A 27,880-nucleotide genomic window follows, 5' to 3' on the forward strand; every position below is an offset into this window, starting at 1 on the left:
ACAATACTTTAACTCCATGCAATTGGAAAGAGGCTAATTAAATGAAAAAAAGATTGATATAAATGTAATGTTGATACGCAATTCTACGACAGTTAGTGAGCAAGAAGCTGTAAGGATAAAATCTTAAACACATATTGAATAAATACATATTAAAGTTTGTTTTCTTACTAAGTCAGCTCAAGACAGACATAATAAACTGCAAGTCACAGCCATGGCTGCAGAGGAGCAGGAACTCAATAAAGACAAGAGTCAAAAGTATTTAGTAAAAAAACTACATAATTACTGAGTAACTGCTTGATTATAACTCCTGATTTAATATTTAAAAACAGCACAATTGAGCAGACAAATATATAAAGCTATGTCCAAATTCTTACCCATCCGTCCGTCCGTCCGTCCATCCATCCATCCATCCATCCATCCATCCATCCATCCATCCATCCATCCATCCATCCATCCATCCATCCATCCATCCATCCATCCATCCATCCNCATCCATCCATCCATCCATCCATCCATCCATCCATCCATCCATCCATCCATCCATCCAACCACCATCCATCCATCCATCCATCCATCCATCCATCCATCCAACCAACCAACCAACCAACCAACCAACCAACCAACCAACCATTTTCTTGCACCCTTGTCCCTTAGTGGGGTCGGGAGGGTTGCTGGTGCCTATCTCCAGCTGACGTTCTGGGCGAGAAGCGGGGTCACCCTGGACAGGTCGCCAGTCTGTCGCAGCAAATTCTTATACAACTACATTTTAAAAATGCAATTAAACGACTATTACAAAATAAGAATAAAACAGTTTCAACATATACTTTCATTTATCTCCAAATGGCACAAAATAAAAAACAGAAAATAGCACTTGGACAATGAAGTTGTTTACAAACCAGAAGTCTTACTGTGACATAAATTGTAGGTTTTTGTGTCTTTTAATAAAAACCTGTTCTATCTTGTGAATTGTATAGTAAGGTGCTTTGGTTTTTCTGCTTGCATGCTGTCGGAAAAAGGATGGAAATTAGTTATTGTGCTAATTCCTCCATATTTCCACTGCCATGAGAAATGGTAAGCCAATGTGCACTGTTCTAATAAAATGAATTAAATTATTTTAAATTAAGCTGATGACACTCTTGCATTTTTGAATCATCTGCAAAATAATTAACAAAATTATCTATCTGTTGAGTATTTTTTGTTAATTTTTAGTTTGTTTAATGTCCTTGAACAATAAAATTAACAAAGGCATTGGCATTAAAAGCGATCATTTAAAATTTAGTCTTTCACTTATGGCTTTTATGTTCTCTAAAATCTCCAAGGTCTCGTTTGACCTTCAGGATAATTGTTTACTCATGCGTATGAATGGTGTATCCTTCACCGCCACTAGGTGTCGACATTTCATCCCCGGAAAGCAGAAAGCGGACCGCCACGCCTGTAGGCGGACCAGCGCCATCGTCAGACCAGACGCTGGATACAGACAACAACAGTGACAGACCGAGAGAGAAAGACCGCATTTCTTTTTTTGCTTTCAGTTATGGGTGTAGTCTGAGAGGTGGAAATTGTAATTGCACTGCAGCTTTACCTCGAAGTTTAATCCTCATGAAGGAGCTCCGTCCTGGCTGAGTTGGGAGATGGGAGTACTTAACATCGTAGACCAGGTACGCTGAAAGGAAAGCCCTCCGTGTTTGTGTTTTGGCGCAGTCTATTTGCTGGAAGGAACCTGCTCTAGTGCGCAACATGCTACGTATTCGCCGAACGGCTTCAAATATTACTGTTGCTCATTGTTATTGCATGCATATTTTTGCTGGTTTAATAATTGGGAGGACAAAATTTCATGTGTTTTTGATGTGCGGTACCGTTTTGGGGGTCGGAAGCGTAGCCTCGACCGTAGTCTGGGCCAGGGCCAGCTCCGTAGCTGCATTAGTTAGCTCGAGCCTTTTAGCCAACTGACGTAAGAACTGAAGGCTCGGGCCTGTAGGCCTCAGCTAGGGCTTGGTCTAACTGCTGGAAAAAATAAAATAAAAGAACGGGAGAAAATCAGCCCCATATTTAAATAACTGCAATAAACATTTGAAAACATAATATACCGTAATGCAAATATTTTTTTATGCATTCACTATCCCAAAAAAATTTATATTTTTACCAACTATTTGAGCGGCTCAAATAGATCATATAGAGCGGTACGAGAGATATTTCGAGTCATCGATCCGGATTAGTGTTAAGGTTTTGTTCTCTTTTGGTTTTAAATGCATTCTTTTCCATAGTTTTATTTGTAACTTCGCGGTGTTTGTGTGTGTGTGTGTTTTTTTTTAGCCTCCTCTGGTCCAGGCCATCTTCAGTCGTAATACTGAAGAAGTTCAACTGTTATTGCACAGAAAGGAAGATGTCAATGCACTGGTATGTGAAAGTACATTGAGTTTTGATGCAGATCATAGTCGATGGCATGCAAATTGGAGTCCTAATGCTTCACGTGTGTGTGTGTGTGTGTGTGTGTGTGTGTGTGTGTGTGTGTGTGTGTGTGTGTGTGTGTTTTAACAGGACCATGAGCGCCGCACACCACTTCATGCTGCTGCCTGTGTGGGTGATGTCCATATTATGGACCTCCTCATTGAATCAGGTGACTGCTACATTTATTGCAGATAAAAGTYGGTACCTTTTATAGTCCAACATGATGGATGCTCCATAAGACCGAATCCCCTCTCTAAGGGSGAATGGAACAGTCAGCAAAAATAAATCTTATGTCTGTTTTTGTAGCTAAAGCAAGAAAATATACACCGAAGAGAATTTTGTTTGCAGATTTTTGTGAACCTATACTGATAATGGAAATGTACATCTTTCAGGTGCCAGTGTAAATGCTAAAGACAACGTTTGGTTGACCCCGTTGCACAGGGCAGCTGCTTCAAGGAATGAAGTAGGTGTCTATTTTAAGGAGTCTGTCATTTCTAGCTAATTATTTTTATATTTGAATTATCTTTTGTGTCCAACCACAGTTATGCATGTTGAATGTTTTAATTCTAGTTCTTAAATATAACAAGGTTCAGGACAATTAGACAGAATTTAAAACAAAAAATTATAACATTATATTATAGCTTATTTAAAATAGAAAATTAACAATTTACAATTTTCGTCCCTAAAATAAAGAACATTTTGATTTGATAGTGTTGCCTACAATGCATTTTTTAATTTTGTAATCAGAAGTAGGAAATGTAGGACAGATGTTTTAAATTTAGCAGTGGCTTTGAAGTGTTGGTTGCACAGAATGTGTTTGTTTTGCTCTTTTTATATAGTCAGCACCACAAGCTAATATTACTTCACTCATTAGTTGGGCTATCTGCTCCAGTAGCCAGTCTGCTGTCAGCTTAGTTTAATTAATTTCATCAGGACAGTGCATATTGATCAACATTACCAGAATTAGTGGTGGTATAAGTATGCAGGAATTGGCACAATAGCTAAGTTTCACTCACTGTGAAACTTAGCTATAGGCAAAAAAATAACATCAACAAAAGAAAACATTTACACTAGAAATAACTAACCAACAGACAGAAATGGTATATACAGGATACAAATGCTTGAGTTTTGTTTTTTTTAAAGAAATTGTGTCGTTCTGTCTCTGACTGCTTGCCAGTTGCAGTTTTTAAAATATTGTTCATATAATAAAACTATACTCACACTACTTTAGTTTCTACATTGTGGTGGTTCATTTGTCCAACAAAAAATATGTTAAAATGGTTATACATTTCTTTCCTACAAAAGGAGAAAAATACAGTGTTTCAGCAGCGTGTAGCAATATGTGGGGGAGGGGCAGGACTCATTAGTTTTTGACTGTAGAGCCAGACATAATTTCTGGATCTTCCTCTCGCCTGTCATTAAAAAAAGACTTCAAATGTTGCTGTGATAGAATGGAAGACTTTATTTTATTTTTTTTAACAAATTAATTTTTTCATATTTTACCTCAATGCTAACAAGGATTAATAGCTCAAACTGGGACCCTAACGCTTTAATTAAAACTAACTTTTGGTGGTGGCTTCCGTCTCTCCAGAGAGCAGTGGGTCTTCTGCTGAGGCGCGGAGCCGAGGCAAACACGCGAGACAAGTTCTGGCAGACGCCGCTGCATGTGGCCGCTGCCAACCGTGCCACGCGCTGCGCAGAGGCTCTGCTGACCCAGCTGAGCAACCTGAACATGGCAGATCGCACCGGTCGGACTGCCCTGCACCATGCAGCTCAGAGTGGTTTCCAAGAGGTGAGGCTGCAAGGATTAACCATTTAATGTGTAGACATGACTATAAAGTTAATTTCTGCTTGTTTTTTTTTTGTTTGTTTAAATTGTTGAACAGATGGTGAAGCTGCTGCTGAACAAAGGAGCCAACCTGAGTGCCATTGATAAGAAGGAGAGGCAACCTATTCATTGTGCTGCTTATTTGGGTAAAAATGTTTCTATTTCATGTTTAGCTGAAGCGATTAATTGTGACTAATCAATTATTTTTAAATAATCATCAACTAATTTAGTAATCAAGTAATTGCTAAATATACAGACTCAAAAAAGAAGGAATTGCTGAAGGAACAACATATTGAGAAAAGCAATTAAGCCAAAAATGTACAATAATAAAACACATTTTGTATTTAAGACTTAAAAAATACTTTATCTGTAAATATGTTCTATGCAGTTTTAGGTTCACCTGGTTCAAATTCTATTTAAAAAAATGAAAGGAAAAAAGAAAATCTTCAACTAAGCACCTTTTTTTTTAATCGATTATTTATTAATCGATTAATCCAAAACATAATCATCAAATTATCCCTACACTGTGTTTTTAAATCAAGCAGAAAGCGCTGAGCTTTTCWCGTGTTCATGTTAGAAGTAAATTTAGCTGCTGATTCATTATTTGCTAAAAATCAAGCATAGACTTAAAGAACGCYCCGTTTTTCCATTTTAGACACTAAAATGTTTTCTTATGAAAAAAAAAAGAAATTAATTATTTATTTGCATTAATACAGACCTAATTACTTACCAGTACTACAAACCAGCTGTTTTTCTCTTGTTTTTAGGCAGGAGTTAAAACCGTAGAAGTTAGATTTATCCAAATAAAGAACAGTAACGTTAGTAAGAGTGAGAATGAAAGACACAACACTACATATGTTGACCAAACTTTTTCTCCAGACATTTCTAACTCTGGACACTAAACTGTAGATCAAATCTTCCATTGAAATGTTTTTTTGGGGATTTTTGCAGGACATTTGGAGGTTGTGAAGATGCTGATATCCCGTGGTGCTGACAAGAGCTGCAAGGATAAGCTGGGTTATACTCCTCTCCATGCTGCTGCTGCAAGTGGTCACATCGAAATTGTAAAGTACCTTCTGAGGATGGGAGCAGAGGTGAGAGGTCATSTTTTTATGTTTACGTCACTGGTGTCTACGATTAATCATGTTTGATCGATCATCRTCAACTAGTTTAATAATAATTAATCGCTAACTGGAGTAAACGGACTCATAAATCCAGCAATTTGCTGAAAGAGCAACAAACTCTGAACAATAATGAAACCAAAACTGTACAAAGAATATAAACATATTTAATTTAAGATAAAAATCCTACTTTGTCTGTAAATATGTTCAAACCAAAACTCCTTAAGTGATGTAGTTTTAGCTTGATTTGGTAAAAAAAAAAAAATCATATTAATCAACTTTTGCTTTGAAATTATTAATTGGTTAATTGAGCTTTTCACATGTTGACGTTAGAAGTACTTTTTAGCATCCTTTTAAGGATCAAGCTCTCTAAATGTATGCAGTTATTTCATTTAAGGCAATAAATCGTTTATTTTTTCATTTAAAACAGGATTTAATTGTTTGCATATTTTAATTTATTTAAATTATTGCATAAAAAACTGAATGAAAAATCTTGAGACTTCCWGTTTTTTAAAATCCAATTGTCAGAATAATCACTAGATTAATCAAACAGTTGTCAGAATAATTGATTATTTACAAATTAAAATAATCATAAGTTGCAGCCCTACTGGTGTCTATGGCTTTAATGAGTCAGTTTGCCTCTTTTTAAATGTTTTTGTAGGATTTTTTTAAAGAAAGTGTGATGTGATTTCGGTTGTGCTTCACTGTCAGATCGATGAGCCCAACGGCTTCGGAAACACTGCGCTTCACGTGGCTTGCTACATGGGACAGGAAGCTGTGGCGACGGAGCTGGTGAACCACGGCGCCAACGTTAACCAGCCCAACAAGTGCGGCTTCACCCCTCTGCACCTGGCTGCCGTCTCAACCAATGGTGCCCTGTGTTTGGAGTTGCTGGTCAACAACGGGGCTGATGTCAACCAGCAGGTCAGAAGAGAGCAGAGTTCACTGTGTTGTGATGCAGATTAACCCCACAAAGCGACTTGAAGCTTGTGACGCTCWCATTGCTGCATCACAAGCTCTCATTTTAAAGTATTTAAGTTATAATGCACCATTAGGCCTATTACAGTAACAAATTTTGCTGAGCGATTAATTGTCTCAAAAATGATTGCGATAAATGATAATATTTTTGTTCAAACCAAAACTCCTTAAGTGATGTAGTTTTAGCTTGATTTGGTTAAAATAATCATTAATCAAGTTTTGCTTTGAAATTATTAATTGGTTAATTGAGCTTTTCACATGTAGACGTTCACATGCATAATAATGCAAGCACATGCTGTTAAAAATAAATACGCTTTATTTTCAAAAGAACTCTTAACCCTGGAACCGGTGAACAAAAATAAAATGGAACAGAAAATGCATTTGAATAAAAACTAAACAACATAAAACCAAAGTGGAAATAAAAACTACATTCCACCAAAAGAGTACAGATGATGAAGTCTAGATTTAGATGGAGAAGATGGGATTAACCGACTACCTGATGCAGTCGTTCACTCCTCCTTATGCCGAGGAAATGAAGGCCAGTGGAGGGCTCCGGATTTGAGCCTTTTTTTATCCAGTGTCATCAATAGAAAGAGAAAAGGGCAGGAAGAAACGATAAAGCCGATAAATTAAAATGAGGATGATAATTTTAATTTATCATGCGATTAGTTGATTTTTTTTATCGTGACAGACCTGTTAACACYGACGTGCATTTGCCTCTCCAGGGGATCATTTGATTCAGGAGTGTTATTAGAGAAGGGATGGATCCAAAACTTGGGCAGCCCTGCAGCAGATGCATTTTAAAATTATACTAGCTTTGTGTGAACATTTTTGTGAAAATAATTTGTTTCTTTCTTTCCTCAGAGCAAAGAAGGGAAGAGCCCCCTGCACATGGCAGCCATTCATGGACGCTTCACACGCTCTCAGATCCTCATCCAAAACGGTAAGTAGGACTTTTTTTGTTTTCGTTTCTGCTCTGACTGCGTATTTAATTCTCTCTCCCTCTTATTTGGGTTTTTATCAGGTGGGGAAATTGACTGCGTGGATAAATATGGCAATACCCCCCTCCACGTTGCTGCTAAGTATGGCCATGAACTGCTGATCAGCACTCTGATGACCAACGGAGCAGACACAGCCAGGTAGAGGAGAACATCTCACCACTTTACATGTATTGATTTATTTGGTGCTCAGCATCTAATGCAGCTTCTTACTAATTTGTTTTGTGTTTCAGACGTGGGATCCATGGAATGTTCCCCTTGCACTTAGCTGTGCTGTACGGGTTTTCAGACTGTTGTCGCAAGTTACTCTCCTCAGGTTTGTTTTCTAAATAAATCCGCTCTGATTCACACACTTGTTTAACTGTTTATGTGTATGTGAGTGATTTTGTTAATGTCCCTTCAGGTCAGCTGTATAGTATAGTTTCATCTATGAGTAAAGAGCATGTGCTATCGGCTGGGTTTGACATCAACACCCCTGACAACTTTGGGAGGACCTGTCTACACGCTGCTGCCTCTGGAGGGTAAAAACAAAACTTTAAGCTCATTTTTTATAACCAAAGATATGCATTTATCTTTAATAAACATATCTTTTTACAGAAATGTTGAATGTCTGAACTTGCTCTTAAGTAGCGGTACTGACTTGAACAAGAGAGACATAATGGGACGGTGAGTTCTTGAACATTTTATCAGTTAAATTCATACATCACACTATAATTTGATGTGATTATCTAATTTCACCCGGCATGCGCCCTGTAGGACACCGTTGCACTATGCGGCTGCTAATGGGAGGTACCAGTGCACCGTGGCTCTGGTGAATGCTGGCGCCGAGGTAAACGAGCAAGACCAGACTGGCTGCACTCCCCTGCACTACTCTGCTGCCTCCCAAGCCTTCAGCAGGTGAGACGCGTGTTTAGATTTTAAATTCAAAACAAAAACACATGAATATGCTGCATCAAGCTGATAAAGGGTGTTCAAAGTGCGGCCCAGGGGCCATTTGCAGCCCCTGGACAGTGTAGCCCCCTGACCACAATTCAAGAAAAAATGAAATAAATTAGGACAAAACTAAAACTTTTTAAATTAAAATCTACTTATAAAAATGTTAGCTGCATCACAAATTGATAATTTTCCCAAGTTTTCTGGGTTTTCTGTATTTTCTTGGGAAATGAACCACATCTACTCAGTGACTGATATAAATTAGTAAATTAATTGCTATATTAAAACTCGGTAGAACACAGCAAATGTTTTCAAATGAAGATTGACATCCTATTTTTATTTCTTTGTTTTCTTAAATCAAGCCCAAAATAATAAACTGTAACAATTGGCAAATATTCACCGGTCTGTTTATTATTGATTTGTCAGAACTGATCGCCAATTTTCTGGGAACCATCAAAATACTGAGGATGAGACGAAAGAGTCCTACTTGTGAGTTTTTCTTATCTTTGAATATATTGAATTATTAAATGTTTATATACAATCAGCAACTCACCGAGTTTTTCTCTTTGCTGCCTTTTGTAACAGTTGCTTGGAGCATCTTCTGGACAATGGTGCTGATCCGTCTATGGTCAACTCTAAAGGTTACAGTGCTGTTCACTATGCAGCTTACCACGGCAACAAGCAGAACCTGGAGCTGGTGAGTTTTCTCACTGATGTTTTTATTATTCGTTGCTAGGATTGTCACCTAAGTGTGTTTTTTTTTTTCCTTAAATCTTAATCTTGTTCACCTTAATTAACACTGCAAAGACATAAAATCTTAAATATTTTTGTAAACGTTCCAGTGCGAAACTCTTGGTACACTTGGAATAAGACAAAATTAACTTGCAAGCAACTTTTCAGAAAAATATAAGAGATTGTTTTAAGCTAATAATTTTTGAATATTGATAAACATTGCTGGTTCCGCTGGTACATTTTTCTTTTTCTTATTCCTCTTATAACTTTGGAAAAATATCTTGCTATAGCAGGGAGCCTGCACATCCTAAAAAAGTATTAAATTAGTGTAAAATGTGTTAAACTTATATATACCTATAAAAAAAAAATTTTAATTTAAAAACTTTTTTTTTTAGTTTAAATTAAAAAAGGAATTTTCAAATCAATATAAATTTAACGCAAATTTAAGACAGTAAATTATAATTTAAGGCTGGATAATATTTTGTTTCCTTAAATCTAGTCATGACGGGACTATTTAATCCCATATATGTATGTATATATATTTTTTCTCATTGTTCTGTCAAGGTTGAGCCGTGCTCAGACATTTTTATTGCGTTCTGCGACTCAAAGCGGCTGAGGCTAACGGTAACTAGCTAGCTTTTCTACATCTACCATGATTAAATTTATTCCATGCAACAAAAAAGAAAATGTTTCTAAGCTTGGCACTGCAGCTGTTTTGCACTGACTGATTGAAATACAGCAGGATCCCCCAACTATCCCAGTATATTTCTATTTTTTTCATTTTAAATTTCTTTCTTGGTGATATTGAAAAGATCTCAAAATCTAAATTTAACTCGCTGAAACCTAAGTGACAAAATCGGCCAATGAAACTGGTACTTTTTCCTCAATATTGAAGAAGCTTGTACAACTTCCTGAAAAGTTATTTGTAAGTTTTGGTCTTATTTCAAGTGTACTGTGATATTTGCACTATTGTCTGTATTTTTGCAATGAAATTACAAATTGCTTAAAGCTTTAGCTCACTCTAATTCGTTTATATGCCTGTTTTCTTACTTTTCCAGCTCTTGGAGATGTCCTTTAATGCACTTGGAGACATAGAGAGCAGCATTCCAGTCAGTCCTCTTCATCTCGCTGTGAGCGTCACACAAACCTCTGCTTGTTCATCTTGACTAAATGCAAAGCAGAGACTAATTCTGCTCCTCCTGCAGGCTGATCGGGGCCACTGGCAGGCCCTGCGCGTGCTCACAGAGACGGCAGCCTACGTGGACATGCAGGACGCCGCCGGCCGCTCTGTGCTCTACCTGGCGGCGCAGAAAGGCTACGCTCGCTGCGTGGAGGTGCTTTTAGCTCAGGGGGCCTCCTGTTTGCTCAACGACAACCATCTCATGTGGACTCCGATTCATGTTGCAGGTATCGTAGCCAAAGCGGAAAGTCTTCTCTAGCGATGTGGTTGGTTGGGTTTTAATTGGTCTTTTCTGTAAACCAGCTGCCAACGGACACTCGGACTGCCTGCGCATGATGATTGACTACGGGGAGGAGGGGGATCTCATCAACGTCACGGACAAATTTGGCCAGTGAGTTGATTTCCTTTCACATGTAGAATCTACAAACCGTTTCTTTGTGTATTTGAAACATGCCTGTAATACTCTAAGCTAATTTTCTCTTTGTGAATCAAGTTTCTGCTTTTTTCTGCTTTTTAGTTGTTAATTGAATTGTTCATATTTATTGAGTGATCAAAAATGAAATGAAATTTACATCAATGCAATACAGTCATGTAAAAAAGTGACAAAATTTACGTCTAATCTTTAGTTTATCTGTAAAAGTAAAACTGGAAAATTAAGAAGCAAGGAATTAAATTTCTTATTTGTTAAAACATCAACACAAATGATCTTCTTTTAGTTGAGAAAAATAATGTGGGACACCCGAATGGCTAATTCTGTGGTTGAATTATCTCGGCTTTGACTAGGCCATTTGTGTCGCACTGCATTATTATTCACTGTGTGAATCCCTAAGTTAGAAGCTCACCAAACAAACTGTATGTTTTTTGTTTGTTTTTTAAACAGGGCAAACATTTATCATTTGCACTTTTTGCGGTAGACACATTTGTATTTTTATCCATTTTAATTGGGTAAATACAAATAATTCATTTCACACCCAAAGTGTCTTTATGTTGAACAGAAAGCTGTCAAAGGTGCTTTAGTTAATTTTATCTGTTCAATTGAATTACTTGCATCTTTCACTGCCATTTAATTTAATATTAAATATTCACAAACTAATACTAGATATTTACATTTTTTCACATGACTGTAAACCATATATATATATACATATATATATATATTATAATAAAATCTTGTTTTTTTGAATCAGTTTTCCTTTAATCTGTCTTTATTGCTGCTTTTGTCTCCATCAGAACCCCTTTAATGCTCTCTGTTCTGGGCGGGCACACTGACTGTGTCCACTTCCTGCTGGAGAAAAGCGCTCTAACGGACGCTAAGGACAAGAGAGGACACACGGCTTTGCACAGAGGGGTAAATCTTAAACACCCAATTATTGAACCACAATAAAAGCCACTTGATGGGGACAATAAGGGTTAATTTATACAGTGAAGGTTGACTTGCAGCAGGTTTAGTTTGGCAGTAAAATGGTGACACAAAAATATTCTGGTGGTCATAATGTTCTGCCTAATCAGCAGATAATACAAAAATTGTACTCAAGTAAGAATAGCACTACTTCAACATATTTTACTCAAGGAAAAGTAAAAAAAATGCCAATCCAAGAAATTACTCAAGAGCAAAAAGTACTGAGTAACTGATCAAATAATCAATCATTTAAAAATTTTAAAAATACATCACGAGGTAGGCCAAAATATAAATTAAGTGGGACATTTTGGTATTTTAAGGATCAAAATTACAATAATTCATAAAAGTAACAAAAAATAAGATCAGGCAAAAAAAAAAAATCAGTTTCTTTCAATAAAAAAACTTAAGAAACTTGAACAAAAACTGCAGGTGTCTCCAAAAACTGGGGAATTTTTGTTTAAAGCATATTTTTCATGGGTAGAAAATCCAGAAGTTTTACTCAAGTAGAAGTAAAACGTACAGCATAGTAAAAAAAACCAAAATACACTTAAAAGTATTTTTTTCCCTAAAAAAAGTTACTCAAGTAGATGTGATTGATTAAATGTAACTAGTTACTACCCAACTCTGAGAACTGATCAAAACATCAATCATTTAATATTTAAAAATTACATCATCAAATGAATCAAAATGTTAAGTTTTGTGGAAATTTTGCACATTTTATGGATCAAAATGAGAATAATTAAAATAAATAACAATTTTTTATGTTGACAAAAACAGACCAAAAAAAATATAAAAAATTCTTATCAATTTCTTTGAACGTAACGTTTATGAAACTTTAACAAAAACTGCAGGTGTGTATCTGTCTGGTGGATTTCAGGTTAAAACATGTTTAGTTTTCATTCGGTGGGTAGAAAATCCAGAAATTTTACTCAAGAGTGGAAATACTTCATCATAAAATTACTCAAACGTAAAATGTACTTTTTTTCCCCTTTTTTTTTTTAAAGTTACTCAAGTAAATGTAACTAGTTTCTGTCCTTCTCTGCTGAACAGTGTTTATAAAAAGGAAAATAAATATATAATTGTTTGTTTGACACCCAGTTCTACTTTAATTTGCTCTCAAGTAAAAATAAAAACTGCACATTTTTTCACGGTTTGCACCCAGAACAGATCCAGCAGCCATTACGGTCTCTTTCGCCCAGCATAAATGTAAAAAAAACCCATAATTCAATGCGTTTTTTTTATTTGTTTGTGTTTCCATAGGCAGTGTTGGGACATGATGACTGTGTAGCAGCTCTGCTGGAGCACAAAGCTTCTCCGTTGTGTCGGGACGCCCAGGGTAGGACGCCGCTGCACTATGCTGCCTCCAGAGGCCACACAGAGATCCTGGCCAGTCTGGTACAGGTCACCATGGCAACTGACCCACAGGACAAACTGCTGGACAACAAACAATACACGCCGATACACTGGGCTGCTTACAAAGGTTTGCTCGGCTTCATGAGTGGAGAATCTGTAAAGATCGGTGGTGCCGTTGTTAAATGTGTGCCGACGTGTTTCTGTTCTCAGGGCATGAAGACTGTTTGGAGGTTTTACTTGAATTTAAAACATTTATTCATGAAGAGGGAGACCCTTTCACTCCCCTGCACTGTGCTCTGTGAGTATTAATGTTGCATTTTCTTATGTTGAGTTAAAAAAGAAACACTTGTACGCTGCATCAAATTTCAAAAACAGTTTCTAGGCTGAAAAGCAAATAAAATGTGATCAGTAGATGGATGCCTGTCTACTAATATGAACAATACATGATGGCAGTATATTTTTACAAAATGGAAAAAATAACTTTCACTGTCAGTTTATAGATAAATATAGATAATGCTACAATTGTTATAGTTCATTTTCTTTCTTTTTATGTTCTTCATTTCTGTTTTTACAAACAAAAACCGAATAGACACCAAAGAAAAGGAGCTATATGCAAAATGATGCAGGTTGTAGACTGTGAAGTTGTTTTTTTTTTTTTTTGCTTAAGTCATATCTACAATTCTGTATGTATTTAATTTACCATAATAAGTAATTAAATGGCTTGTCGTTTGTAGGATGAACGGCCACAGCGGCGCTGCGGAGAGGCTGCTGGAATCTGCCAGGGTCCACATGATTAACACCCGAGACGCCAAAGGAAGGTTGGTGGAAAGATTTACACATTTCCACCAGCTTGGATCAGGAACATCTAACCGTCTCCACAGACATAAAGCATGTTTGATCCTGAGATGCTAACTTTACTCTGAATCTTCATAATTGATGGTTTTGTTCCTGCGTGTTCCTGTAGGACCCCGCTGCATGCAGCTGCGTTTGCTGAGGATGTGGCAGGACTTCAGCTGGTGCTTCGCCACGGCGCAGAGATCAATGCCGTGGATACGAGTGGACGCTCTGCTCTGATGGTGGCTGCTGACAGGGGGCTCAGCGGCACTGTGGGTGAGTCTGAGCCCTGGTCTCTCTTCTGATCTAGAGCCTATTATTTACCAAAAAACAGCTTTTTTGTTTTTATTTTTAAAAGTTCTACATTTTTCCAAAGTAAAATATAAACCCAGTTGTGTCACCTTCACCAAAAATAAGTAAGATGAACACCTTATTTTATTTTTACAAATTTAAAAAAAGCTTGAATATCCAGAATCCAAATTGTCAGTGTTCCTAAAAAAATCTGTTCCTAATGCACCTTTTTAGTTCAAATATAAAAGCAGACTGTAACTTGAAAGCAGCTTGTTTTTATTAACTGTATGCATTAAGAGTTTTCAGAGTATTCACACAGTTCAGTATGATTGAAGCCAGATATAAAGCATTAATTTAGACTTCTGAACTGAGTCTTAAAGCAGGAAAAACAGAGAAATCCGCTCCAAGCTGAGAATGCATTCATCAATTTAAAAATAACTAAGATGTTGACCACAAGTGTTGATGTTGTTGGACTTTTATAGCCTCAGATTATTTTTGCCTCAACATTCTGTTTATTTTTAACATGAAATAATGCTATTGTTTCTTTGGGGTCACACTGACTGTGTCTACGCTGATTCAGCATCATAAAAATCATTTTCCAGCCAATTAAATGTTGCATAATCCTGCTGAAGACAAGAGTAATCAACTCAGCCCACCTGTATGGCTGCTGTTTCCTGTCTTACATGTGTGTTTTGTTGTTGCTCAGCCATCCTCCTCCACCGAGCCAAGGCCGACCTGACACTGCTGGATGAGAACAGGAACACTGCCCTGCACCTGGCCTGCAGCAAGGTACACGCTCTCATCTCCACAGTAGTTAAAAACACGTTTATTAGCAGCATTAGCATCATGCTAGTAATAAAACAACTGTGAATTGTTCTGGAAACAGGTAACGGTTCCACAGTGATTGTTTTTTTTATGCTCTGTTGTTTTTCCTTCAGGCCCATGAGATGTGCGCTCTGCTGATTCTGGGAGAGATCCACAATCCCACTCTCATAAATGCCACTAACAGTGCACTGCAAATGTAAGAACTTATAAACTATTACATAAAACACAGCACACCGTGTTCATATTTGTAGATCTTTCTGTGATACATGACTCCAAATAATTTGCAGAAACTCCGCTTATTTGCAGTTTTTTAACATTTTTTTTTGTGAAGTTTACTCTAAAATATTTAAAATAAAATACAGATTTGGAAGCTCTGATCAAGGTGAAATGCTACTAAGCTGTTTCTGTACAAGTGACACAAATGAGAAGTAATGAAGAGACTTGTGTTAAATTTCATTGTTGCACCAAATACTTCAAATTAACCCTGACCTTTATCCAACAACATCACACTAAAATGTTATGTGACTTGAATAGCAGCTACAGTTTATAGTTTGCAGCAATGATTGCAGTTCAGCCTGAATCTGATTTGGACTAAATTATAACTGTGCAGAAGAGAAAATGCTAATCCTCCTTCATGTTGACATTTCTCATCTGCCCAAAAATGTCTTGATTATTCACAGTAATTAAAATTATGCAGCTAAGAACATTTTACCCACCAGTGAAGTTTTCAGCCTGAGCTGCCATTGTTTTTGCGCAGGCCCCTCCATCTTGCAGCTCGTAACGGCCTGGCGACGGTGGTGCAGGCGCTGCTGAGTAGAGGAGCCACGGTGCTGGCTGTGGATGAGGAAGGTGAGAAACTTCACAGCTTCTGTGGCCCTGAGTCATTCCTTCCTTTTCCTGGTTTTTATACATTTATCAGGGAGCATTAAGGCACTGATGATGTAGGAGGAATAATCTGATAACAGGCAAGTTTAGGGCTGCAACTAGTTATTATTGTAGTCATCGATTAATCGCCAAAGAGATGGGCATATTCTAAATAATTTTCATTTAGCCACTTAAATGTATTTCATACAGCATTAGAAATACTTAATAGGAGATTTATTTTTTGCAGAATTTGAATCAGATGAAGCTAAAACTATGTAATTTGAGGAGTAAAAAAAAGTTGTTTTTTTTTGTTTTTGTTAGATGCAAAATCTATTTGTTTTTTGAGCAGTTTATGCTGAGTTACTGCTCTAAATGTGTTGTTTCAACAATTTGCCTTCTTTTTATGATTTTACTCTAACAATTAAGGAGTTACTAAATTAGTTGATAATTATTTCAATAATCGATTCATCCAAATGATTGTTTTTAACAGCTTATCATGTGAACAAATTTGCGTTTATTTAATAGAGACTCTTTTTTTACATTAGTGGAATATTTTTGCACATGTTTGTAAAGGAAATGCAGCTACTGGGATTTTCTCACGCTGATTTTCCCGCCTGTCAGGCCACACCCCGGCTCTGGCCTGTGCGCCCAACAAGGACGTGGCTGACTGCCTGGCTCTGATCCTATCTACCATGAAGCCTTTCCCTCAGCGGGACCCTTCCTCCTGCTCCTCCTCCTCGCCCACCGTCTCCTCCTCCGCCGGTCTCAACTTGCTGAAGCACTGCGGCATCACCGCCGCCTGCTCCCCTCTGCCCAGCAACGGCCTCCACAACGGCTACGTCAAAGACCGCCACGGTGCACCGGTGGGCCTGGACGGGTGTCTGTCTGAGTGAACTCAGCCAGCTGCTATCGACATCACCACCACCAGGGGGCGACTACCTTAAACATGGTCAGGAGGACCAGAAGAGCACCCACCCACATGTCTGTTTTCTCTGTATGTACGTGTTTGTGCGTCTGTGCGTGCGTGAGCGTTTGGTCTTCTCTTGAGGTGCAGTCAAACCTATTATGCAATTAGATCCCATTCCTCCATCTCCTGGTAGTGCTTAATGCAAAGAGGCAGATCGCTCTACAAGGTCACCACGACGAGGCATTTACTACAAACTAGCAATCTGGCCATCTCTAAATTATTTAACCCTTTAAAGCCCTGCTGACGTCATTATATAGCCAACTTCTCAGAGCATGGCGGTATCTGCACCAACTGTCCTTTTTCTCCATATCGTTCAGTAGAGAAGTCATATCATGTTTAACCAGAAAGGTGACCTTGTAGAGGATCGTACAGCCTTCCCAAAAGAATGATCAAAGAGTTTTTGAGCCTTTTTTTTTTTAATTATTAAATTGTCTACTAGCCTAGATTTTTATGAAGGAACCACACAAGGGAAAGTCAAAGTTTTTGCGTAAGAGTGCAATGCTTTTTGTACTACAGTACAATCTGAAATTTGGGAAAAAGGGTCATAAAGTTGTTGAATCCTTAGCTTACTATAAACGTATGGCCTAGAATTGTTTGGCATTTTAAGATGATTTGGTAAATGCTGCTGAATTCATGAGCATGTCTCCTTCCAAAGGAGAGCCATTCTGGGGTCGGCGCCAAAACATCCCTACGTACCGCGCGCCAACCCCGCTTTTTGTTTTTGTTTTTAAAGATGCTAAATAAGTGTTTGTTAAGCTAGAATGTTTCTAAGCATATAAGTTATGACCAAAGTTGATCAACACTACTATGGCTATAAATTATTTATTTGAGATGAACTGTACTGTATAGAGAAAGACAATAGATCTCGATATACCTCGTCAACTCGTTTAGCAGCTGCTTCATCTTCACCCAGGGTCCGTAGGCCTAACGTTCTCTTCTTTTGTTTTTTTTTTGTTTGTTTTCGTAGAACTTAGAGAACTGCTGTAGGATAGTGACTGACTGAGGCCTTGTTTATTTCTAGATGAAGGCTTTACTAGTAATATCTGCCAACAACACCTCATCGAAGCATCTTATATCTGAGCACATAAATGAACAAGCCATTTCAATTTATTTCCCATCTCTTTAACAGTGTTTTCCAGAGAAGATTTCACAATTTGAATGGCCTGATTACTGAAAGAGAGCAATCAGTCTTGTTTTTAGGCACTAATATTTTCCTTTTGTTTTTGGGGGGGGTTTTTTTGGTGTGTGTGTCTTTAAATTTTGAGCTGGCCATTGACGTTTAAGCTCTCGCTAACGGAGTATTTCGTGGAGCTGGTGAAGTTGTTTTAAGAATCTACAACGCASCTTCTTAGTGGTRAACTGATCCGTTTAAACAAATATTGTCTCTTTTTCTTTTGAACTATTCTAATTATTGGGCGGTTTCCAAGCAATATTTTCTTTTTTGCCTTTTTGTTGAGCGTTATTAAATAGACAATCACTGTCACAAGGGCTTTTGTTTCCCTAGAATGTGTTTTGATTTCTTTTTCATTTCTTTTGATTTACCTAAAGACTAAACGAATGGCTCTGTGCGTGCCGGGCATTTTACTGTCAGTGTCAACTTAAATGCACTGGATTGCCTTTGTGGCATCTCAAGAAATGCCTTTTGACCCATGCCTTCTACGACGCTTCATTTCAGTTGGATTGCTTGGTGGCAGAACGCAGCGAGCCCTGACACTGATTATGTTGCCGCCCGTTTGATGGCAGCGGCATTTAACTACAGTTACACCATCGTATCTAATGGGAGTTTTAAGTAGATAAACGACGGATAAATAAATAAATGCTTGGCTTATCTTTACGCTCCGGCATTGATAGTGGAACAGGGAGGTCGTATCCCTGCAAGAAACAAATAGGGCTAAGGAGAGAAGAAGAAGAAGTATCTCTGCTTAGGCCAATCCCTGTTTAGATTTCAGGAATAGCAGAAATCCAAATATGTGCTTTTATTTGTGTTAATTTAGTTGTCTCCTCATCCCATTTTCTGGTGTTAAGCATACTAAAGATGATTGTATCAGACCACTAGAGCTGTTGGTGACTCCTAGATGTTTTATCTATGCTATTTAGTTGTGTTGAGCCATCTGACGGTGGTTAGCTTACACTGAGTCAGATGGGTTTCCTTGGTGTGATGACTTCATATCCGCTGGTGTTGAAGTGGCACAATTGCACACGTTAGTTTGACTGGATAAGAGAAGAGGACCTAGACTAGACTTTGTTGTTGAATACACTTTACAAAGGAAAAAATGCTTTCACGGCAGTGTATTAAGCTTGATTTCTGTTTCTCAAACTGACAAATTTTCTTTTCAGAGCAGCAATCTCATTGAGTTAAGAGTTGTAGATTACTACTTTATTCGGCATCTATGGCTGAAACTGAACAAATCTGCGAAGCCCAGCCTTTTGTTCTCCTGTTGGAAAGGCGGTGATGTTAGCTGGGGCTTTTTCACCAAACTGGTTCCAGTGCTAAACTGCTGCTGGTGCTTCCTTGGCGCCAGTTGTTTCTGTTCCCAGCTCTGGTAGCGATTAACTGGTTCATTCTTTGCTCCAACTGGGATGGAAAAATACGATCAGGAGCTGGAAGTGGGAAAAGGGAGATAAATGRCCAATGATTTTACTAATTTAGAGCAAAAATGGAAAGAAAAAAACACTTGAATTTCATATTAAAAGATAAACTCACTCTCTCTCATGTTTCCATTAATTGCACTGAGATCCCCAGCTTAGTTTTGGAACACTAAGTTCTTTTCTATCCTCGGATACTGTTAAGAAATGCTCTAATCGCTGAGTTAAGAGTTAATCGCAACGCTGCTGGTAGTATTAAGAGTTAATGGATTAATCTGGTGATAATRGAGCATCTTTTTACACAAATGGGGAGAAAAAATGTTTAATTTTTGGAGGTAAAAGCACTGATATCCTGGAAAATTAGAAATAAGTGATAAAAAATCAGATTAGATTAAACCAACCTGTTTCTGGCTCCTGTTTCTCTTTTTTCGTTGGAACCACTTTAGTAGAAAACGCCCCACTGATACTGCAGATAGGTACATACTTTCACTATTCTTCTCAGGATTCCTGCTAAAGCAGCAGGTCGAGTTTCTTAATTCAATCAGATCTCTTATATCTAAAGTTTTTTCAGTTTTTTTCTTTTACATATTATTTTTCTCCCCGAGATGGGATGTTCCAAAATTCAATTTTTTTAAATCCGTAATCCTACAGCACTTAATTACATAGTCAAGCACGCACTTTAGTACATTCAGGTTCTAAGTGTGCAGAGTAGAGCAGATGTAATGTATGTACTTATGTTTACATGCATGTGTTGCTGCTGAATACAGGAAATGTAAATGAGAAAAGGTGTGAAGAGGAAAAAAAAAAGAAGCAAAGGCTGCAACTAAATTGTACTCCAACAATGCATTATTTACAAAAATAAAACGTATATATATATATTGAATAAAAAAAGGGGTGTTTCTAAGCACTTGGGGACAGAGTCCGCTCCCTGCTGACTTGTTATCTCTTCCCATCACYCAGCCTACTGTTAACAATGCAGACTTTGGCCTAAGTCCTGCAAAGTCAGTTGCGAAATTAAACCAACACCTCAGGCAGGCGGGCAGGCTTCACTAAACACTCTCCATATCCTCTCTGCCATCTGTAGGTGCTGTCAGGCCAGCCTGGTTTTGGGCAGGGATTTTTATTTCATTTCTCGTGATGTCCTTATCTGTGTCGTAAATGGAAGTCAGTCATTGACTTGTGCAATGGCGCTTGATGTAATCTTTTTTTTTTTTCATTTTGTATTACAGTATTCTTATACATGCTTTTTATTTTACTTTTTGTGTACCAGTGATACCAGTGATTGTGCATGGAGCTAGGTYGCAGTTGTGACGTAGCTACTATTAAACAAATGGAGCATATTATACAATATATTTGGAGTCAGAGATAGAAAGAAAGAAAGCAATGAAAGGTCCAATTGTAGCAATAGCGTGTGTGTGTAAAAGTGTGCAGCACAAATATTGCACTGCCATCCATTTTAGGCCAATTCAGTAAATCATAGCATCAATGCCAATGGAAGATTCAAATGCGGGTTAGATGTCATATTTTATCACAAATAAGGCCTGTTTGCCAAAACGTGTTGRGAGGGAGGGAGAGAGGAAACCTCTCTGTTAAGCAGCAATGGATTTATGCATATGTTCAAGCAGTTTACAGTCTGAYCATCAAATCTGAGCCATGAATTTACTGACTGAAATGAATGTAGGGTCAGTTCAGAGCGTGACAGTTTTCTTTCTCCCGACTTTAAACTGTTGCTCTTCATTTGTCTTGCGTAGATATGAATATACAGGTAGCATGTAGAAATATAACTCTCTACTTATTCTAATGTATGTGTAGTAGTCTTCCTGCTTTGAAGGTCTGGATATGTTTTGGTATTTTTTTGTTTAGGTCCCCCGCCTCTCCCACCCCACCCCACTCTCCCGCCTTTTAGGCGTTTGTAGTTGTGTAGATTGAAGCCTAAAACCATAAAGGATAAAAGTGTATTTGAATTTAACATYAACGGTCATCCATTCCATTGAGATTGCCTTACAGTACAGTGAAACAAGACGGACAAAAAATAAAAGGGTCTACAGTAGATAAGATGACACATACTCATAAATAGCCTATATTTGACAAAATGCACCTAAGCTACACCCATTTAGTGCCATAGAAACCTTGATTTGCCTTTAGACATGAATCATTTACTCGGTCAGTAACATATTCAGACGTAGACAGGATTCTTACAGTTTTGTGTTCGGAGCTGCATGTCTCTAAGCCAGTTATATTACTCAAAAGAAAGCTATATAAACATGTGCATGAGAAATTACTACTTAAAATACAAGTATTCTGTTGAATTTTGGTGTATTTTATAATTGGACATTTTTTCTGAAGTATATAGGTAGTCCCTTTAGTATTGACAAAGCAATCCATTGTTTGTGTGTTTAACAAGGTGGTTTATATTGTGTGTTACAAAGGAGAAAAAAAAAMATTTTTGATGTCCAAAAGAAGAAAAAAAAAAAGCATAGTATATACAATATAGAATTGATTTGCCTCAATGGATGTCTTGGTTTTTACTTGAAGTAAATGGCAAATTTCAATTCAACTCTGATCCACTGTTGAGCCTTTTGCCTTAAAAGCTATAACAGAAAATAAAACCTGGCAGCACCCGAGACGTTACATCTCCTGTAGAGTTATGCTTCTTGCTTTGATTGCTTTAAAAAAAATAAAAATTGGCTACTTTTAGGTCCCGCAGACGCCACCCCGGGGGGTCGAGAAGCACACGAATAAATTGAGGTAGCACATAGCTCAAGGTTGCCATGGTACCAAGATAGCTCTGAGAGGTTGGGATTTCGCCATATTTTCCACTGTGAATGAATGAATTCAGAATTCACTTGTAAACACAATCAAACTATGGCTTCTCTGTTATCCAGAGCCAAGTGACACTGGGAATTGACGTTGTGTACCTCAAAAAAAATAAAAAGATACTAAGACAGGAAGGATGCTTGTACAGCTATGCTAACAAAGAGTTTTAAAAAAAAAATCCTTGTACATCCATCTTGTGGGTTGTGTARTTCTGCTTAAACCAGCCTAAACCAGACGATCTGCGCGGAAGCGTTTGATCAGCGTTGGCGGATGTCTCATGTTTCCTACCTTGCGAAGGGGCAGCCATCTGCACCTTGTACTTTTTATTGGACCTGCAGTTTTACCTCATCAGTGATCTTTTGTGTGACGATGCTGACATTGATTGTGTGGTGTTTTTGTTCCTTTCCCCTGATGTCAGTCATGTAGATTACTCGCAAGTAGAAGTAGTTTTGTGTGCTTGTGACTTTACAACAGAAGTTTGTCATATCTAAACATGCACTAGCCCTTTTTTCTTTTAAACTGAAGCGCATATTTACCCTGTTCCAACAMATCTCCCTTCATTACAATTAACAGATGAATCTGTTATTTGGTGCAAGTCAGAGTAAAAAGGTCCAGTTAAATATCAGCTGGGATGTTAAGGTAGCTATAAAACTTTACCTCTGTAAGTCAAAACAATATAACTTCACTGTTTAACAACCTTCCCAGCTGGTTATTCATTCCCTCTACCCCACCAATATGACCTGTGTAATACCAAGCACAGAGGTGGCACGGTGCCTTTTACTTGTAACTACCGAAAGGTACGGTCTTCCATTTGTATTTCCCAGAAGCCTTACAATGGGGAAGAAAAAAACACACTGAACATACGTGGTGGCAGAACCGAACTCCCTCTGAGCATCATCATTTAAAGGGCATATATCATCAATTTTTACCGCTTTTCTTTTTTGATTGGTGTTCAAGCTTGTAGCTCGTGCTAATGACAGCAAGCACAAGGCCGCCTAAATTTATGACGCCACACCTTGGATGCAAAACTTTGGCTTTGATTGTAATATTACRTCCATCCAAGACAAAAATAGAGATGCTAAAGGCTTGAGATGGAGAAAGTTGGACGAAATGTTTTCTAGGAGTGGTGACTTGGAGACCTAACAAACCAGCATCCTACAGAGTAATTAGAGCRAGTCTGAACTGGAGGCATTCAGTTCTGATATTTTTACTCTGATGTGGTCATCTCTCACTTCTGTACACGTCACAGGTCAGTGTTTTTGTTTAGCTTTTTGTGAGGGTTTAACTGCGTCACAGTAATCTCACGCCACTCAAACTTTATCMGTTTATTTTCCCCACAATTGCAATTTTGGCCCTAAAAAATCTCTACAATAATTGTAYTTGTCTTAAATAGAAGGAAACTTAAAATACTGACGTTAAATCMAATCGGCACCGATGAGTCCTCTGCTACGATCAACAAAGCGATGATGGATGGATATTCAATCAAGCTGTAGCTGCAAACACTCATCCATTTGGCTCAGACACGAAGAAAAAAAAAGTTATAGCTGAAGCTGTTRTCGCTAAATGTTTAGTGGCTACAAATGTTTTATTTTTGCTGTCAGAGTGATTTTAAAATAATGTTTTTGCTCTAAAAAATAACGGATTTCAAGAGTGGCTCTATAATATGATATTTGCCCTTTAAATTATGTTTCAAATTAAAAGTTAAAGCCTAAATAACTGCCTCTAGATTCGCTTGGATTTCTCCACACATTTCCCGTGACTTTTAGGGTTGCAGAAGAAATTGCACACTTCTGGTGCGATTTCCTTTAGGCACATCAAACGGTGAACGAACGATCGGTAGATTGAAAGCACAAATCCAAAGAAGGCACCTCGGAGCTCGGAGGGCTCTCCAAACCGTAAGAAGGAAAGCAGACCAAATTTAGGCCAAGATGTGAGGGAGGAAATAAAATAAAAAATAATAAAAAAAAACACTGAAATCTTGATTATTAGAAACACAGTAACTGTAGAGAGACCGCTGTCTGAAATTCCAGAGCTGCTTCTGATTATTCCTCTCAGCCTTCTGGGTTTTTCATCTATGATTAGTAACTTCTTCACAGTGCAAACCAAGTCGTCATCGAACTTTAGGGTGAACTGTTTGTTGTGACTGTGTTGCAAATTGATTGTGGAGATAGTATTGTGTTATTTTAGGGTAGACTGAACTAGAAATAGGATTGCAGTTTGTAGCTGTGTGCAGTGTTAATAACGGTGTGATCATATTCTAGAAGTGACGTAACATTTGTTGTCTTACTACGACATTAAGGCATGAAAATCTTCTGTCAAGCTGACCTCGTTTGAAATAGATATAAGTGCAATAACCTTTTGTTTATCATCGCTTCCTCGGTTGAATAAGAAAAAAAAATATGATCCCTTCTCCTTTCTTTTGATAAAAAACAACAACAAAACAAAAAAACACCAGAAGTCACTGATCTGTAGCAAATGAAGGATTTCAGCGGTCCTCTTGTTTGTACTCAGAGGTGGCGTTTAAACGTGAGATGTGAGATTCTGTTCTTAAAACTGTGATTTAAAATGAAAGTTTAAAAGCTGCCTGCTCAAACACAGGACCGTGCACAAGTTGAAAAAGTTGGAATAGCTTTTTTTTTTGTTTTGTTTTAATGGATGGACTTTGATGGTATTGTAATTTGGACTAGACACGTTCCTTTGCATGTGTTCGTGTGTTTATATGCATCCTCGATTCCTCCTTTTTAGTCGGTGATATGAGGGGGGAAAAAAACTAAAAGAAAATCTGAAATGCCTTATGTTGTTCTCAATATAAGGGTTTTATGGGGGTTTTTCCCCACGCCCCTCCCTTTTCAGTGTGTAGCCGAAAGCTTGTACAGTCGAACCCACAGGAGATTTCCACCCGTGCGTTTGTAACTCGGAGGTTTTTAGAGAAACATCCCCTGCCCCTGAAAGTGCCGTTTGTTTTCACCAGCAGAAGATGCGAAACCGGGGGAGAGAGGAGATCGCGTTTACACAAAAAAAGGTGGAAGGTGGATTTTTGGAACGCTTTGCGGTGTTTACCGTTGAAATGAATGAAACCAAGTATTGTGCGCAGGTGAAATAAGACGGTGATATTCTGACGGAGCACCTTATTGACTTGCTCCTTCTGTGAGTCTCCTATTGATCTTTGTTACTCTAAAGCAGAGCCATATCAGAGAATTTGCCCATTAGGAGCCCCCATGAATGTGCTTTTAGCTGTAGGATGTATATTGCATGTTTTGTGATACTTTAGTTGTATTTGTAGTCCCTTTTCATGTTTTTTTTTTTTTTTCTCTTTGGTTTAGTCTGCTTCACTGAAGATTTTACCACCTTACTGCAACTCATGAGCTTTTAACAATACTCCATCAACTGGACTTTAGGCAGGTGTTGATCTGCTGATGAGGCAGCCTTAATTTATTACAGATTAAAAGAAAAATGAGAATAATTGAAAAGTAAGCCGCCTTGTTTTGATGCGAGTGGCTTATCTGGGAAATAAAAACAGAGCCCTTGTACGTGGAAGGACTCTGAATCAGGGCATGTGATGAATTACAATCAAATTATTACCACGATGCACCTTCACAAGCATAGGAGGAGGAAAAAAGTTGGCTTGTCCACCTGACATTCCAAATTTGATTTATTTTTTTTCTTCCACGGTCCTGTCTTTTCTTTTTTTTTTTTTTTTTTTTTTCATTTTGCTTTGCTGGTGAATAAAGTGTGTCAATGACAGGGTTCCCTATTTAGCATAACGCTGATTACCTCATTTACAAGTCTGCAAATATACTATTCTACTGTGTGTGAAGGAGTTGATGCCATCACCAGCAGCGTGGTCTCCAGACCTGTGATGACAACAGGACCAATGAATTTACTCTGCTATCATCAGCCACTTTCAGATCAACAACCGGAATAGAAACGAGCGGTTGGAAACATGATTGAACTTTTATTTTGGCGGGCCAAAAAAAAACAGCCGTCGACGATTTACTTCAGTTAAAGGCCACAGCAGCTGCTAATCCAGTCAACACAAACAGGTGCATCTCGATTCACCAGAAAACCAACACGAAGTTAAATTATTTCAGTTTATTGAAAGCTTTTATTCCTTTTTGATGATTGTCGCTTACTGCTACTGTAAATCCCTAAAGTCGTTTTTCAGAAGCGATATGATCGGAGCTCCTTTGACATGATCTGTCCTCAATTAAGGAATCTTCTCAAACATTTAAACTGACTTTGCTTCACAATTCTTTTCCAAATGGTTTTCCTTCCACTCAACTTTCCATGAATCTGACGTCATACAATACAAGCAGTCATGTTGGTTAGTAATTATGTTTTATGGCTCTTAACTTAACCTTTACTAGCTGACTTGACTTTTTTACCTCCCACTCAACTCAACTTTCCATTAGCTGTAGGCCATCGTCGTCAAAAATGACAGATTCTTGAAGTTTTATATCTGTTCAGAGCGAGTTTCTCTTTTTAAATTGAGATGCACCTGTGTCGTCAGATTAAAAATTAAACTTAGAAAATTAAATTAATAATCTACCAGCTCAAACATTGACTGGAGTGGCAGCTGCTGGCGCTAGCTATCATGGTTCAGCAATCCTGGCGTATCACAGATATTTCGACATTCTAGCATTGCTCGCTGTTTTGTTTTTGTTTCTTCGTAGCATTACTCCTACCTCCTTGTTTTGCAGCATTGAGTATTGTTCGTCTCTCCACCTGTTCTGGCTTTTAATGGGTCAGTCCACTGTACGGGAATACAGATTTATCATGAGCAATTGTATACTTATACATAAAGTGTGCTTGGATGTGCTGTACATGTCTACTTGACGTTTAAAAAAAAATATTTATGAGAAGCATTTATACGACAAAATACCACTGGAATGTGAAGCCAGACAAAGTTGTGATGCAGATTATGATAGTCTCTCCCCTTTAACATTCAGTGGTGAATGGTCAGAGGAACCATCTTTAATAAAGTAAATAATTACCTTTTCTTTTTAGTTATTTCATTTTTCTGTGTATGCTTTTCTGTCCAGCCCTATAATATGAGATAATTCAACGTTTACAGCTTCGTTTAGGCTCATGCAGCTGTACTGATATCACAGGTTGTCACGATGAAGATGGGTAGGTGGATTCTGTTTCTGAGGGTTGGAGGGGAGGAAAGTCGGTCTGCGTCCCTCAAGCTGTTTGCCTTTGAATCCATCTGTCCAGATTCTGGCTGCGTAGGCGTCCGTCTCTCCACACTGCCCTCACATTTTACACCGGGTTTGACTTACAAGGGGTACAGGACAAGGTGAAAGGTTTGAGGTTTTCTCCCCACCAAATGTTACGGCCCTCCCCTCTCCCTACCGCCGCCACCTTCACATTAAAACAGGACCAGCCCCACTCCACAAACCCGCCGTCTCACCTGAAACCTCAAGCCATTCATGTTTCTGTTTTTGTTTCTTCAACAATGCAATCCTGAAAGCACTTTGCCTTGTTATTCCTTTGTGTGAACATGTGAATGATAATTTGTTACAGAAATGTTAAATATGTAAAAGATCATTCACTGTTTTGGAAAAACCTGCATCTGTCTTTCTGACGTTAAAAGAAAAAAAAAACTGTTTAGTGACATTAAACCTGAATCTATTTTATAAAATGTTTGCTGCAGCCAATTGGTCTTGTCATTCAGTATTGTGGCTTAGGGTTGTTTGTGTTCAATAAAGTGCTATTGCTAAATA

At 38.0% G+C, this 27,880-nt stretch overlaps 1 protein-coding gene across 1 annotated transcript; it reads left to right on the forward strand.

Moving 5' to 3' along the window:
• Positions 1-1,446: 1,446 nt before the first annotated feature.
• Positions 1,447-27,880, forward strand: ankrd52a (ankyrin repeat domain 52a). Its single transcript, XM_008414458.2, has 28 exons — positions 1,447-1,658; positions 2,314-2,397; positions 2,539-2,617; positions 2,841-2,911; positions 4,040-4,240; positions 4,335-4,422; positions 5,228-5,370; positions 6,109-6,321; positions 7,240-7,318; positions 7,400-7,514; positions 7,607-7,689; positions 7,777-7,894; positions 7,971-8,039; positions 8,130-8,270; positions 8,733-8,795; positions 8,892-9,003; positions 10,097-10,168; positions 10,244-10,445; positions 10,522-10,609; positions 11,449-11,566; positions 12,878-13,097; positions 13,181-13,268; positions 13,705-13,788; positions 13,935-14,080; positions 14,802-14,884; positions 15,034-15,116; positions 15,678-15,769; positions 16,406-27,880. Exons 1-28 carry the CDS (start codon positions 1,632-1,634, stop codon positions 16,675-16,677), a joined length of 3,234 nt encoding a protein of 1,077 aa, XP_008412680.1. The 5' UTR covers positions 1,447-1,631; the 3' UTR covers positions 16,678-27,880.

Source organism: Poecilia reticulata, linkage group LG7 (genome assembly GCF_000633615.1).
Source record: "Poecilia reticulata strain Guanapo linkage group LG7, Guppy_female_1.0+MT, whole genome shotgun sequence".
NCBI classification, from domain to species: Eukaryota; Metazoa; Chordata; class Actinopteri; order Cyprinodontiformes; family Poeciliidae; genus Poecilia; species Poecilia reticulata.

Excerpts from the sequence above, each read along its gene's own strand:
- ankrd52a (XM_008414458.2), top strand. The coding sequence starts at position 1,632 with ATGGGAGTACTTAACATCGTAGACCAG. Across the intron at positions 2,398-2,538 it reads AGGAAGATGTCAATGCACTG|GACCATGAGCGCCGCACACC; the intron begins GTATGTGAAAGT and ends GTGTTTTAACAG. Across the intron at positions 15,117-15,677 it reads ACTAACAGTGCACTGCAAAT|GCCCCTCCATCTTGCAGCTC; the intron begins GTAAGAACTTAT and ends GTTTTTGCGCAG.